Source organism: Manis pentadactyla, chromosome 9, assembly GCF_030020395.1.
Source record: "Manis pentadactyla isolate mManPen7 chromosome 9, mManPen7.hap1, whole genome shotgun sequence".
Classification (NCBI taxonomy): domain Eukaryota; kingdom Metazoa; phylum Chordata; class Mammalia; order Pholidota; family Manidae; genus Manis; species Manis pentadactyla.
The window spans coordinates 67,518,923-67,535,612 of NC_080027.1; the positions used below are offsets into that span (position 1 = coordinate 67,518,923).

The 16,690-nt window shown below is 37.4% G+C and overlaps 1 protein-coding gene across 1 annotated transcript in view; it reads right to left on the reverse strand.

The window, feature by feature from the left end:
* Positions 1 to 16,690, reverse strand: part of SLC5A12 (solute carrier family 5 member 12) — a 53,785-nt gene that overhangs the window by 16,243 nt on the left and 20,852 nt on the right. Inside the window, exons 8-9 of the mRNA XM_036879083.2 lie at positions 15,765 to 15,853; positions 9,888 to 10,000 (exon numbers count right to left, since the gene is read on the reverse strand). Of these exons, the coding sequence (XP_036734978.2) occupies positions 9,888 to 10,000; positions 15,765 to 15,853 (202 nt within the window). The remainder of the gene's footprint in view (positions 1 to 9,887; positions 10,001 to 15,764; positions 15,854 to 16,690) is intronic.

Here is a 16,690-nt window from a genome sequence, read left to right on the forward strand (position 1 = left end):
AGCAAGAACAGTGAGCGGGCACTGGAGGCTGGGCGACAGAGGACATAAGAAAAGCGCGCGACCATTTTTTTTTTTTTCTGTTTTGTTTTGGAGAGCGCTTTTTGGAAGTCTTAAAGGGATAGGGCCCCCAATACTAGGGAAACAGGGCAGCAAGAACAGTGAGCGGGCACCGGTGGCCTGGTGCCGGAGGACACCAGAAAAAAGCGCGACAATTTTTTTTTTGCTGTTTTGTTCTGGCGAGCACTTTTTGGAAGTCTTAAAGGGACAGGGTCCCCAATACTAGGGAAACAGGGCAGCAAGACTGGTGAGCAGATGCATGAGGATGGCGCCGGAGAATAAAGAAAAAAGAGGGGTCACTTTTTTTTTTTTTAATTTAAATTTTTTTTTTTTTTGTGGTGGTTGTTTTGTTTTGGTGGGTGCTTTTTGGAAGTCTTAAAGGGACAGGGTGGGACACTTAATCCAGAGGTAGGGAATCCGGGGATCTCTGGGCATCCTAACCCCTGGGCTGCAGGGAGCAGTGATGCCCCTTACAGAGATAAATGGCCTCCAGGCTGCTCCCCCTCCAACGCGACTCCACCACTTTGGAGCAGCTGCCCCAGCCAGGCCACGCCCACAGCAACAGCGGAGATAAACTCCATAGCAGCCGGGCAGGAAGCAGAAACCGTGTCTGCGTGCAGCTGCCCAGCACAAGCCACTAGAGGCCGCTGTTCTCCCAGGAGAGGAGGGCCACAAACCAACAAGAAAGGAAGTCCTTCCAGCCGTCACTCGTCCCAGTTCTGCAGACTATTCTTATCACCATGAAAAGGCAAAGCTACAGGCAGACAAAGATCACAGAGACAACACCAGAGAAGGAGACAGACCTAACCAGTCTCCCTGAAAAAGAATTCAAAATAAGAATCATAAACATGCTGACAGAGATGCAGAGAAATACACAAGAGAAATGGGATGAAGTCCGGAGGGAGATCACGGATGCCAGAAAGGAGATCGCAGAAATGAAACAAACTCTGGAAGGGTTTATAAGCAGAATGGATAGGATGCAAGAGGCCATTGATGGAATTGAAACCACAGAACAGGAATGCATAGAAGCTGACATAGAGAGAGATAAAAGGATCTCCAGGAATAAAACAATGTTAAGAGAACTGTGTGACCAATCCAAAAGGAACAATATCCGTATTATAGGGGTTCCAGAAGAAGAAGAGAGAGGAAAAGAGATGGAAAGTATCTTAGAAGAAATAATTGCTGGAAACTTCCCCAAACTGGGGGAGGAAATAATCGAACAGACCACGGAAATACACAGAACCCCCAACAGAAAGGATCCAAGGAGGACAACACCAAGACACATAATAATTAAAATGGCAACGATCAAGGACAAAGAAAGAGTTTTAAAGGCAGCTAGAGAGAAAAAAGTCACCTATAAAGGAAAACCCATCAGGCTAACATCAGACTTCTCGACAGAAACCCTATAGGCCAGAAGAGAATGGCATGATATATTTAATACAATGAAACAGAAGGGCCTTGAACCAAGGACACTGTATCCAGCATGACTATCATTCAAATATGACGGTGGGATTAAACAATTCCCAGAGAAACAAAAGCTGAGGGAATTTGCTTCCCACAAACTACCTCTACAGGACATCTTAAAGGGACTTCTCTAGATGGGAGAACTCCTAGAAAGAGCACAGCACAAAACACCCAACATATGAAGAATCGAGGAGGAGGAATAAGAAGGGAGAGAAGAAAAGAATCTCCAGACAGTGTATATAACAGCTCAATAAGCGAGCTAAGTTAGGCAGTAAGATACTAAAGAGGCTAACCTTGAACCTTTGGTAACCACAAATTTAAAGTCTGCAATGGCAATAAGTACATATCTTTCAATAGTCACCCTAAATGTTAATGGGCTGAATGCACCAATCAAAAGACATAGAGTAATAGAATGGATAAAAAAGCAAGATCCGTCTATATGCTGCTTACAAGAAACTCACCTCAAACCCAAAGACATGCACAGACTAAAAGTCAAGGGATGGAAAAACATATTTCAGGCAAACAACAGCGAGAAGAAAGCAGGGGTTGCAGTACTAATATCAGACAAAATAGACTTCAAAACAAAGAAAGTAACAAGAGATAAAGAAAGACACTACATAATGATAAAGGGCTCAGTCCAACAAGAGGATATAACCATTCTAAATATATATACACCCAACACAGGAGCACCAGCATATGTGAAACAAATACTAACAGAACTAAAGGGGGATACAGACTGAAATGCATTCATTCTAGGAGACTTCAACACACCACTCACCCCAAAGGATAGATCCACTGGGCAGAAAATAAGTAAGGACACGGAAGCACTGAACAACACAGTAGAGCAGATGGACCTAATAGACATCTATAGAACTCTACATCCAAAAGCAACAGGATATACATTCTTCTCAAGTGCACATGGAACATTCTCCAGAATAGACCACGTACTAGGCCACAAAAAGAGCCTCAGAAAATTCCAAAAGATTGAAATCCTACCAACCAACTTGTCAGACCACAAAGGCATAAAATTAGAAATAACCTCTACAAAGAAAGCAAAGAGGCTCACAAACACATGGAGGCTTAACAACACGCTCCTAAATATTCAATGGATTAATGACCAAATCAAAATGGAGATCCAGCAATATATGGAAACAAATGACAACAACAACACTAAGCCCCAACTTCTGTGGGACACAGCAAAAGCAGTCTTAAGAGGAAAGTATATAGCAATCCAAGCATATTTAAAAAAGGAAGAACAATCCCAAATGAACGGTCTAATGTCACAATTATCGAAATTGGAAAAAGAAGAAAAAATGAGACCTAAGGTCAGCAGAAGGAGGGACATAATAAAGATGAGAGAAGAAATAAATAAAATTGAGAAGAATAAAACAATAGCAAAAATCAATGAAACCAAGAGCTGGTTCTTCGAGAAAATAAACAAAATAGATAAGCCTCTAGCCAGACTTATTAAGAAGAAAAGAGAGTCAACACAAATCAACAGTATCAGAAACGAGAAAGGAAAGATCACGATGGACCCCACAGAAATACAAAGAATTATTAGAGAATACTATGAAAACCTATATGCTAACAAGCTGGGAAACCTAGGAGAAATGGACAACTTCCTAGAAAAATGCAACTTTCCACGATTGACCCAGAAAGAAACAGAAAATCTAAACAGACCAATTACCAGTAACGAAATTGAAGCGGTAATCAAAAAACTACCAAAGAACAAAACCCCCGGGCCAGATGGATTTACCTCGGAATTTTATCAGACATACAGGGAAGACGTAATACCCATTCTCCTTAAAGTTTTCCAAAAAATAGAGGAGGAGGGGATACTCCCAAAGTCATTCTATGAAGCTAACATCATCCTAATACCAAAACGAGGCAAAGACCCCACCAAAAAAGAAAACTACAGACCAATATCCCTGATGAAAGTAGATGCAAAAATACTCAAAAAAATATTAGCAAACCGAATTCAAAAATACATCAAAAGGATCATACACCATGACCAAGTGGGATTCATCCCAGGGATGCAAGGATGGTACAACATTCAAATGTCCATCAACATCATCCACCACATCAACAAAAAGAAAGACAAAAACCACATGATCATCTCCATAGATGCTGAAAAAGCATTTGACAAAGTTCAACATCCATTCATGATAAAAACTCTCAGCAAAATGGGAATAGAGGGCAATTAAATCAACATAATAAAGGCCATATATCATAAACCCACAGCCAACATTATATTGAACAGTGAGAAGCTGAAAGCATTTCCTCTGAGATTGGGAACTAGACAGGGATGCCCACTCTCTCCACTGTTATTTAACATAGTACTGGAGGTCCTAGCCACGGCAATCAGACAAAACAAAGAAATACAAGGAATCCAGATTGGTAAAGAAGAAGTTAAACTGTCACTATTTGCAGATGACATGATACTGTACATAAAAAACCCTAAAGACTCCACCCCGAAACTACTAGAACTGATATCGGAATACAGCAAAGTTGCAGGATACAAAATCAACACACAGAAATCTGTGGCTTTCCTATACACCAACAATGAACCAACAGAAAGAGAAATCAGGAAAACAACTCCATTCACAATTGCATCAAAAAAAATAAAATACCTAGGAATAAACCTAACCAAGGAAGTGAAAGACTTATACTCTGAAAACTACAAGTCACTCTTAAGAGAAATTAAAGGGGACACTAACAGATGGAAACTCATCCCATGCTCATGGCTAGGAAGAATTAATATCGTCAAAATGGCCATCCTGCCTGAAGCAATATACAGATTTGATGCAATCCCTATGAACTACCAGCAACATTCTTCAATGAACTGGAACAAATAATTCAAAAATTCATATGGAAACACCAAAGACCCCGAATAGCCAAAGCAATCCTGAGGAAGAAGAATAAAGTAGGGGGGATCTCACTCCCCAACTTCAAGCTCTACTATAAAGCCATAGTAATCAAGACAATTTGGTACTGGCACAAGAGCAGAGCCACAGACCAATGGAACAGACTAGAGAATCCAGACATTAACCCAGACATATATGGTCAATTATTATTTGATAAAGGAGCCATGGACATACAATGGCAAAATGACAGTCTCTTCAACAGGTGGTGCTGGCAAAACTGGACAGCTACATGTAGGAGAATGAAACTGGACCATTGTCTAACCCCATATACAAAAGTAAACTCAAAATGGATCAAAGACCTGAATGTAAGCCATGAAACCATTAAACTCTTGGAAGAAAACATAGGCAAAAACCTCTTAGACATAAACATGAGTGACCTCTTCTTGAACATATCTCCCCGGGCAAGGAAAACAACAGCAAAAATGAGTAAGTGGGACTATATTAAGCTGAAAAGCTTCTGTACAGCAAAAGACACCATCAATAGAACAAGAAGGATCCCTACAGTATGGGAGAATATATTTGAAAATGACACATCCGATAAAGGCTTGACGTCCAGAATATATAAGGAGCTCACACGCCTCAACAAACAAAAAACAAATAACCCAATTAAAAAATGGGCAGAGGAACTGAACACACAGTTCTCCAAAAAAGAAATACAGTTGGCCAACAGACACATGAAAAGATGCTCCACATCGCTAATTATCAGAGAAATGCAAATTAAAACTACAATGAGGTATCACCTCACACCAGTAAGGATGGCTGCCATCCAAAAGACAAACAACAACAAATGTTGGCGAGGCTGTGAAGAAAGGGGAACCCTCCCACACTGCTGGTGGGAATGTAAGTTAGTTCAACCATTGTGGAAAGCAGTATGGAGGTACATCAAAATGCTCAAAGCAGACCTACCATTTGACCCAGGAATTGCACTCCTAGGAATTTACCCTAAGAATGCAGCAATCAAGTATGACAAAGATCAGTGCACCCCTATGTTTATTGCAGCACTATTTACAATAGCCAAGAATTGGAAGCAACCTAAATGTCCATCGATAGATGAATGGATAAAGAAGATGTGGTACATATACACAATGGAATACTACTCAGCCATAAGAAAAGGGCAAATCCAACCATTTGCAGCAACATGGATGGAGCTGGAGGGTATTATGCTCAGTGAAACAAGCCAAGCGGAGAAAGAGAAATACCAAATGATTTCACTTATCTGTGGAATATAAGAACAAAGGAAAAACTGAAGGAACAAAACAGTAGCAGAATCACAGAACTCAAGAATGGACTAACAGGTACCAAAGGGAAAGGGACTTGGGAGGATGGATGGGTAGGGAGAGATAAGGGTGGGGAGAAGTAGGGGGGTATCAAGATTAGCATGCATGGGGGGGTAGGAGAAAAGGGAGGTCTGTACAACACAGAGAAGGCAGGTAGGGATTCTACAACATTTTGCTATGCTGATGGACAGTGACTGTAAAGGGGTTTATAGGGGGGACCTGGTATAGGGGAGAGCCTAGTAAACATAATATTCGTCATGTAAGTGTAGATTAGTGATAGCAAAAAAAAAAAAAAAAAAAAGGGCGGTTCCTGTGTGGTAACCGCCAATGAGTTCTACACAAGAGAATAAAGGGCATATAAAAGTGTAGGCAAAGGGTCTGTTTGTGTTTATACAGAGGATCAAAGCCCAATTTGGCTACCCCCAAAATGAACTAAGATACGATATGAAAAAGAATTCCAACATCAGCACTCTCTGGAAGACTCATGGCAGAAGATTATCATCAAAAAACCCCAACAAAGATCCACGCACTGCTACAGCTGTAGATGCACTCATCCCACCAGTTCCTGGACTTGCCATGGGAATGAGGAAGGAGATATCTAAGCTGGCCTGTGCATACAGTAAAACAACAAATTTGACTGGATCTATACTGTTGGAACTCAACCAAGAATTAGGAGAAGTGCAAATTGTAGTGCTCCAAAATCTTACAACTACAGACTATTTACTGTTAAAAGAACATATGGGATGTGAACAGTCCCCAGGAATAGGTTGTTTTAATTTGTCTGATTTCTCTCAGACTGTTCAAGTTCAGTTGGACAATATCCACCATATCATAGATAATTTTTCACAAATGCCTAAGGTGCCTAACTGGTTTTCTTGGTTTCACTGGAGATGGCTGGTAATTACAGATATGCTTTGGTTATGTAACTATACTCCTATTATGTTAATGTGTGTGCGCAATTTAAGTAGTAGCTTAAAACCTATACATGCTGAAGTTACTCTACAAGAAGATATGTCAAAGAAATAATCAATCTTCCCATGTTTTCTGCCGCCTGCTACTTCTATAGCTTTTCTTCTTCCTTCCTAATTACAACCCTTAAATAGAATTCGTGCCTCATATCAAATTTACCGAGTATCATAATTCTTCCAAGTATTAAAGATACCTCAAGACAAATGCTGGGCATAGAAGCTACAGGGCATAAATATGCAAAGAAATAAAAAGCTAACCATTTCAAACAATAAGGCTTCTCTCTCACTTACCAACTTTACATTTCCCTGTATGGCCCCGGAAGATGACTGGTTAGCCAGAGACGGGTAAGATTCCTCAAGGGAGGAACAACCTAAGACAGGCACAGTCGCAGGGGGTTCATCAGGTGAGAAATTGGGGATCAACAGAGGTGAGGCTTAGAACCTCACCCCCACGTTCAGAGAGAAATCTTCTGCATACGTGGATGTTTTATTGCCCTTGTCTAGCTTGGATTAACACATAGTCTACAGGCACACAGTTGATCATCTACTTTTTCTCTCTTACAACACTAAAGTATGTTTTTTACCTTTATCTTGTATCTACCTACCACTTCAGCATTTTATTAAAAATAATAATAATAAAGAGAGAAATGTGGTATCCACATATAAATCAAGGATAAAAATCAAATGTGTATTCATATTTGAACTGACTGTTTATAGTTCATGATGCATGAGCAAAACCGAAGGTTTCTGTGATGGCTGCCCTTGTACTGTTCACCATGTAACTTATTCATTATGTAAGAATTTGTTCTCCATGTAAGAACTTGTTTGTTATGCCTCAGAAGATTGGAGACTGATGAAAATTAGGCTTGGGGTGGATTAATGATTGTGCATTGAGCATTGACTCCCCTATACAGAATTTTATTGTTGTTAACAACCATTTGATCAATAAATATGAGAGATGCCCTCACAAAAAAAAAAAAAAAGTATACACCTCCAATGGTAAAATAATAAGTAACCAGAATGTAATGAATATAGTCAAGATATTGTAACAGCTTGGTATGGTGATAGCTGGTACCTAGAATTGTCATGTATATAAATGTTGAATCACTATGTTGTACACGTGAAACTAATGTAATGTAATACCGTGTGTCAACTACCCTTCAATAAAAAAATAATTATATACAAAAAAAAAAAAAAAAGATATTTTGGGGGAAACTGTCCCATTCATAATATCAATGGAAGAAGAAAAAAGGAGAAGGAGAAGAGAAAAAAGTGAAAAGAGCAGCAGAAGGGTTGGGGGGAGAACCAAGAAGAGAGACATCAGTAATTATAATTTATATCTAGGGTAGAAATTTAATGGAAAAAATAAATGCTATTGCTATATGGAAAGTTTACAAAGATGTCAAATCTTCCCAAATACATTTTTGGGTTTAATGCAATCTCTTTGGGGTGGAAGTTGCAGCTACATGACATGCAATAGATTATTTTAAAGCTAAAATGAAAGAACAAATAAACATGAAATGCCCCAAAATTGTTTTTGAAAAAAAAAGTAACAATAGAAAAATTTAAAAATTTTAAACTAGAAGAAAATTCATAAGGTGTATTCTAACAGATATTTTAAATAAAACACTAAAAATCTATAAAATAAAACATGATAGTGTTAGTCCTCCAATTAATGAATAATTTAATAAAAATAAGTATGTAATATGAAATGATAATATAAACAAAATTATTTAATCAGTGAAAATATTAAAAACAAATAAAGAATACTGGGTTAATGATACTGAGAAAGTTAGCTACATAAGAAAAAAATTTAGATTCTCGTCATAAATGATAAATCAAATAATTTAAATATATGGAATATTAAATATGAAGTGTGATATTTACAATTTAGAAGGAAATACATAAATGGTTTTGAATGAGAAGAAATCTGTAAGCATAAAGAAATGATACATAATTTGATCAAATGTAAAATTATAATTTCTGCACATCAAAGATGTATTTTTAAACAATCTGGGAGACACTGCAAAATAAAAATGTCACGTTTCCTTTTACGAAGAGATTTTTACAAACAAAATTTCTAATATCTCACCAGTAGATAAATAGAAGGCATAACTAGATTTTAAAAAATACAAGTGGTTACTTATCGTTTAAAAGTGTTCAAATCTACTATAAATAAAAAATGTAAATTAAAGCAAACATTTCATATTATTTGGCCAATGAATTTGGCCAATTAAACAAAAAATATGAATACTAAATGCACAGAGAAATATGTCAACTACTCACTGATGTTACACATAAATATTAATTGGACCTTGCTAGAACTATGTTTCTCAATATTTATCAAGAACTGTCAATGAATTTGTATTTTTCACCTGGTAATTTTCTTCTGGAGATTTTACTAAGGAAAGAAATACAGATATACTCAAAGATTTATGTATATAGGTTCCATTAAGTTATAAAAATGAAAAAATAATATTAAAAATTAGTAACAAAAATTAAAAATAGGTTATTGTGTAGAATACTGAGCACTCATTCAAAAGCCATGTTTTCAAAGAATACATAAGTGACACAAGAAAATGCTAGCTATAGTATGGTAGAAAAAAACAACTAATAAGAAAATTAGATGTAATTTTATTTTAAAAGTATATATATTTTCTCAAAGTACCTATATTGCCTATAATAAGTAAATAAGAATATAATTTGTTTGTACTTTAAAGGAAGTAAACTTTGTGAACCTATATACAATTCAATATAGTAAGTGCCACAGTGATTATAAATGTAATACACAATTGTATGATTAAGGAAGGAACGATTATGCTTTGAGGCAAGGTTACTGGTTGTTTGATAATAAAGGTTTCTTTAGAAGATAATTTGGTTTTATTAGACAAGGTAACTGGCCACAGGGAACGGAACGTCTTCCAGTGGATGGGAACTAGTATCATCAGTACATGATGCAGTGAATCTAGAGTGCAGGAGAGTTGAAAATAAAGTTGGTGAAAGGTAAGCTAGCAGGTCAGTCTTTCTTGGTGCCCTCCTGGTATCTTTAGAAGTTTAAGAACCTGTATGTGAGATTCCTCATGTATCTCTGTGTGCATTTTTGCCTCTAAGTGGACCTTGAATAACATGTGGGATTTTGACATGAACTACATGTATATATCATGTTAGGAAACAGAAGATCCACTGGCTGTACCTACATAAGCCTTTACTGATCCAGGTGCTCAGCTTGTCGGAGAGATGGGGAAAACAGCTCTTGACAAAATCCTCAAAGGTCACTGTTGCTAAGGCATTGATACTGGCGGCCACGGTGCTATAGGGAGAGAAAAGCAAACACACAGTCCAAGCTAAATAAACCTGACCAGTCTGCCCTGTTGTCTAGGGCAGATAGATAAGGCAGGACTCTAGGAAAAAAGGATACAGGCATAAAGCCTTATTCTGGGACTTCAGGGAAACTACATGGCCTGTCTACTCACTCTTCAAAGCTGCTTCTTTACTTAATGCTCTTCGATTTCTTCATCAAACTCCAGTGAAGAAGCTAAGTTTTCATGATCAGTTTCCCATGAATTCCCCTTAACAAGATGTTAAAGGAGTTAGCAGGCAGTAGCAAGAGATTGTGTCTGTGTGTATGTGTTTAGGTTGGATTTGGGGCAGGAAGTAGTAACTATCCCAATCCACGAGTCAGTATGATTTGCCATTCATTAATTACATATTCATTCGTCCATATCGTTTACGGATCTGTTCATTCTGGGTGCTAAGCATACAAGGACAGAGACGTTACTCTCTACTTGGTCACACAGACATTTAACAACCAATTATACAACCAGTTACGATTGTTGTGAAGGAAATAACAAGGTGTTATGCAAGTATATCTTGCAGAGACATAAAGTGATATGAAGTTAGGGAATTCTTTTCTTAGGAAGTGATGGCTAAGATAGGCACTGACATGACCCATGCAAATTGGGAGTAATGTTCCAGAACTAAGGGAAAATTACATTTAAATGCCTCGAGATGGAAAGCTTCATTAAACAACCTGAAGCCACCAGAGTGGTTAGAATGCTTTTAATAAGAGAGAAAGGGGCAAAGGTTAGACTGGAAAGCAGACAAAGACCAAAACCGTGTAAGAGATTTAACATTCTCTCTCTGACTTTCCAGTCAGAGTGCAGCCTTACTGCCCTAAAATTTGCTTTGGTGACAAAGGATCCAGATATTATGGAATAATTTGCTGAATAGCAGGAAAGCTTATTTAATCCCTTATGTAGATGAGGAACATATTGACTAACAGAGAAGATAACTACAGTAAATTCATGTAATGCAAAATCACAACCACAAACAAAAGTTCTGGAAAAGAAATAAGCTGATGAGCAAACTCGGGCAGGCTGTTGTAAGTTTTCCATTGATACTCATTACCTAATTATTTTATTATCCTCAATGTCCATTTGAATACAAGCTAAAGCTTACTTTTTAATGCCAATAGCATTAAAGGAAATTCAAACTTTTTCTGTTTTCTGTAATGCAGAATAATAGTGCCATTAATTTTAACTATAGGTTATTTCCGTTGGAATGGTTCCAGGTCCATTGTGTGCAAAATTTGTAAGTTCTTTCCTTGAACAGATACAGCAGGTAGAAACTTCCCAAGACCTATATCTGGGAATGGAAATTTGGCATACTTTGGAGTACCATCCTCATTTTACTAAGGATTTTCCACTGGAGTACCAGCCTCATTTTCCCATAAGCAACGTGGTGTGTGTTCCCTGTCAGTTCCCTTCTATCTGTAGCTCCTTGAAAATCAAATAAGGAAACAAGATGATTAAATTAAAGAAGTTTACGTGTTCCCAACAGCTTTCTCTAAAAATATATCATCAGAAAGTCTCAAACATTAAGGTTAACCCTTGAATCCTTTGGGAGGGAAGGAGCAAAACCCTGAATTTGGCCCCAAAGGATCAGGTTTGTGGAACTTGGGCTGAGCTGCTTTTGCAGTCAGCTGTATCACCCATGCGTCAGTTTCTCAGATTCTAAAGCTTCTTCAAAGGGAATCTTTTTTCTCCCTACCCCTCAACCACTATCTCTTTATTCTACCCCCATTCCTGTCTTTCCCTTTCCCCACTGGACACCCTTCTTAAGGTTGTAGAACAAGTAATCTCTGTAACATGTACTGTCCAGTGTGTCCCTTTTGTGGAATTCTTGGACTTGAGATCAAAAGAGTTAACCATTCTCACATGGGGAATTACTTATTGAAAGCCATACTTCTCCTGTCTGGCTAGAGTCAGCCTTAGAATAAGTGAAAAACAAATAAAGGTCTGTAATGAGGGACAAAATCAAATCTACACTGTCATCCCTGCTGGTGTTTGATCCTCCGGTGCTCATTGTTTCTGTCCTCAGTTTCCTTGAGATCCTAATATCAGCACCACCAAACAAAATCACTTTGTGCTATTGATGCAAAATCTCAAAAAGGAATATTAGCAAAAATAATTCAGCAGTACACTAAAACCAAAAGCAAGTTGCAGTTCATATGAATTCAAGGATATTACTTTTTTAGAAAAATGTAAATATATTAATTTGCCAAAGTTTTAAGAAAAACATCCATTTTAAAAATACCAAACTTTTATCAAAGTTTTGTATCTCTCCGGATAAAAATCTTCCCTAAAAGTAGAATAACTATATGCATTTCTATTCTTTTTTTTACAATTTTATTAATTTCATATGAATATCCTTAAATGTTAATAATGTGTTGCAAACCAAAACTTGATATATTTAATGGTAAAATCCAAGAACTATTCCCTTTAAAGTACATAACAAAACAAGGATTTTTACTGTCCCTCAATTACTTATCATTTCTCTAGAGCACAATTATATAAGAGAAAGAACATAGAAGTGTAACTACTAGAAAAGAGAAAAACTCAAAAGTATTTGCAGGTATCATGATTTTAGAGCAATCAAATCCCAAATAATTATCTGAAAGTAGTTAGGAGAAATAATAGATATCAAGGGAAATTCTTTAAAAGAAAGGGTATTGAAGAAATATCACCCTAACAGATACTAAGTCATTTTAATTCAATCATTCAAATTACTAGTATTGGCACAGCTGTAGACAAACAGACCAGCAGAATGTAAGAGAACCCAGAAAAATCCCCAATCCATAGAAAAATGTAAGATGTGATAAAAATAACATTTCAAGCAGGTGATGAAAAGATAGCTTTTTTACTAAAAAAAATAATGGGACAACTGTCTACTAAGTTAGAAGGGAAATAAGGTAGGAGTTCTACTTTGTCCCTTATACCACAAGCAGAGTCTGGATGGTTTAATGGTTTAACATTTAATAAGACCATAAATATACTAGAATGGTGTCTGGAGGATTATTTATAATGATGGAAGGAAGAAGCCTTTGTGAGAATATTAACTCAAAAAACATAATGGAAAAGAATTGAGTACCAGAAATTAACATCTCCACCTATTAAAAAATACCATTAATTTAAAAACACACAAAGGACAAATGAGAAAAATGAAACCAATGTCAACAGGCTGTTTTTCTTGTATATAAAGAGGAAAACTAAATAAACAAAAATACAGAACATGAGGCATTTTACAGAAAAAGAAATACAAATGGCCAGTGATGTAGGAAAGGTAGCCAATCCCATGTATGATCAAAGCAGTTCATATGAAAATCAGTTACCATTTTTTTTACCTAACAGATTAGTAATTAAAAGTTTGATAGTACCCAATACTGTTGGTGTGTGGGGAAAGAGGCATTTTAGTGTTTTCAGTGTATAAACTGGTACAAACTTTTGGAGGTCAATTTAACAATATCCATGAAAAGTTCAAATGACTATGTATTTTGACAAGGTAATTCCACTTCTTAGAATGTAGCCTACATAATATCCTTTCACAATTTCACAAAGATACACATGGTAGTGTGCTGTGAACTGAGTGTTTGTGTCCCCCTAAAACCCACGTGAAGCCTAGTCCCCAGTGTTGTGTACTTGGAAGTGGAGCTTTTGGGAGGTGCTTAGGTCCTGAGGGTAGAGCTCTCACGAATGGGATCAGTGATGTTCCAAGAGCGACTCCAGAGAAATACCTTGCCTGTCCTCCGTGTGAGGGCACAAGAAGAAGACAGTCATGTATGAAATAGGAATTGGGCCCTCACCAGATATTGAATCTGCTAGCATCTTGCTCTTGGACTTCCTAGCCTTGATAACTTTGAGAAATAAATCTCTGTTTTTCATAAACAACATAGTCTATGATATTCTGTTAGAGCAGCCTGAACAGACTAAGATAGAGCATTGTTAGTTATACCTTACATTAAAAAGTTGGTCAAATAAATTCCAATAGATCAAAAAAAGAATAGGGTAGATATACTGATGTGGAAAGATTTCTAAATTACATTACCTTTAAAAAATGAAACAGTTTTTGCAACATGATCTCTTCTGTGTACACTAAAATGTATATATTTCCCATGAGCAAAGAAATTTTCTAATTTATTAGCAAGAAATTATTAACAGTGTTAACTGTGGGTTGAGACATGGAATTTGAGGAATAAGATATGAAGTTTTTGCTTTTATCCTCTGGTACTATTTAATTTAGACTGCAATCATTTTACTCTCTTAAAACTGGCCTTTGACAAATCCTACAATTGATTCTTTGCAACTGAGCTTTAGGAAGGGAAATGAGGCTTTTCCTGTCAGCTGAGTCTCTGATTCATAAAAGCAGATGAACTGGATTAAAGGAAAGTTTCCCAACTCTGCAGTTTCCTGATTCACTATAGGCAAGATATCTATCTTGATAAATCTCAGTTTCTTCATCCGTTATAATATCTTAATATTTTAGTGCATTTCTCTCAACACTGTTGCTTCCACCCTTCTCCAAGTTACTGTCATCTCTCACCTGGACTAAAATAAATGCCTCCCAACTTGTCACTCACTTTCACCACACTTGCTTTTATTATATATAGTCCCTTGCCTTATAGAAAACTGAGTCTTCACCTGTATGATACCACCCACTCCCTTCTACAGCGTGCTAATGCCTTCTATTTAACTTGAAATCTTAAGCCTTTCATAAAGGCTCTTCATGATCTGACTTCTACCCATCACTTCAAACTGATCGCCATTTTCTCTCCTCCTATTTCCTTATACTCTCACTTTTACCTTCGTTCCTTAAATACTCCATTGAATTTATCTCCTCTGGGCTTTGGTATTTGCTCCTCCTCCTACCTATAAAGGTTCCTGCCTGTGCTCTTCACATGGCGACTTTTTTCCATCCTTTAGATCCCAACACAAACGCAAAGAGAAGTTCCTAAAGACACTATCAAAACTAGAAAGCTCAGGCCTCACCTCTCTCTAGGATATCACCCTGTTATCTCCTTTTTACTGTCATTATAAAAAAATATCTCTTCATTTTGTTTATGTATGTCCTGTCCATCCTTCATGCCTGTTAGAATACAAATCCATCTGAGGGCAGTGCTGTGGCCATCTTGTTCTCTGCAGCATGCCCATTTCGCCAGTGGTGCCTGGAATAATATAAACCTTTAAGATTTTGTCAGAATAAATGTGTTAATGATTCTGTGCTTAGAATAATGTCTTCTTTTGGAGAATGGAAGTGATTAGCTGCCTGCCTGTGCTATTGACTATGGGGAGGACGGCATGCGATGGATAGATCTGCAGGGATGCATTGCAATTGAATAAGAAGAGCCAGCAGAGTAAAATGCCTTGTGTAAAAATGATGTGAAATAATGGGGGCAATTGACATCAGACAAGGTTGAGGAAATAACATGGGGGCAGATCTAGGCTGACATCCTACCTCTGCAGTTTACCAACTCAGCTCACCATGGATAAGTTATCTATCTTGCTATATCTCTGTTTCTTTATCTGTAAACTAATGATACTGTGAGTAAAGTCTCACTGTCATATATTGGATGACAACTAATGAGCTAATGCAAGCAAAGCATTCACCAGAGGAGTGGACACACAGTAAATACTCAGTAAATAACGACGTTGAGCACCACCATACCATCACCCTTGACAACCTGTGCTGTCGCCATTGTCATTATCATCACCATAGCAGAGTGATGTCAGCATACTAACCTCAAAGTCCCACTGAAGGCACAAGCTACAAAGAGTCCTGGCAGTCCTGGCATCGTAGCAAATATCTCCATGACAAAATAGGGCATCAGCTGAAGAGGTGGTAAAACAACATAAGATGAGTGGTCTGTGTCTGAAATGTGAGGATGTAGCTTTTTAACAAAAGGAGGTGAGGGGAACACACACACACACATGCAAATACAAAATAAAAAAATAATAGAGGCATTTACATGAGCTAGGTTTGTTCAATGCTCACAATTAAGGTTATGAGCAATCCAATTCCATGGACCTGAGGTCTAGCTACAGGGGAGGTGGAGTTGGGGGTAAGGGGCAGATGAAATTAGGAAAGTGGTTGAATGAGATTCATTTATTTATATTTTGTGCCCCTTTGTCCCCCTTTCCTCTCCCACTCACTCACTGCAACCCATCCCCCATGGTAACCACCAGTCACTTCTCAGTGTCTATAAGCCTACTTCTGTTTTGTACATTCTGTTTTGCTTTGTTTTCACATTAAACAAATGAGTGAAATCATATGGTATTTGTCTTTCTCCATCTCATTTATTTCATGGAGTATAATACCCTCTAGATCCATCTATGTTGTTGAAAACGGCAGGATTTCTTTTCTTATGGCTGAATAATATTCCATTGTGCATATGTATCACTTCTTCTTTATCCACGCATCTATTGATGGACACTTAGGTTGCTTCCATAACTTGGCTATTGTAAATAATGCAATGATAAACATAGAGTTGCATATGTCCTTTTGAATCAGGGGATTTTGTTTTCTTTGAGTAAATTCCCAGAAGTGAAATTCCTAGTATTTCTATTTATTGATTTTTGAGGAACCTCCATACTGCTTTCCACAGTGGTTGTACAAATTTACATTTCCACCAACACTGTAGGAGGGCTCCCTTTCTTCCACATCCTTG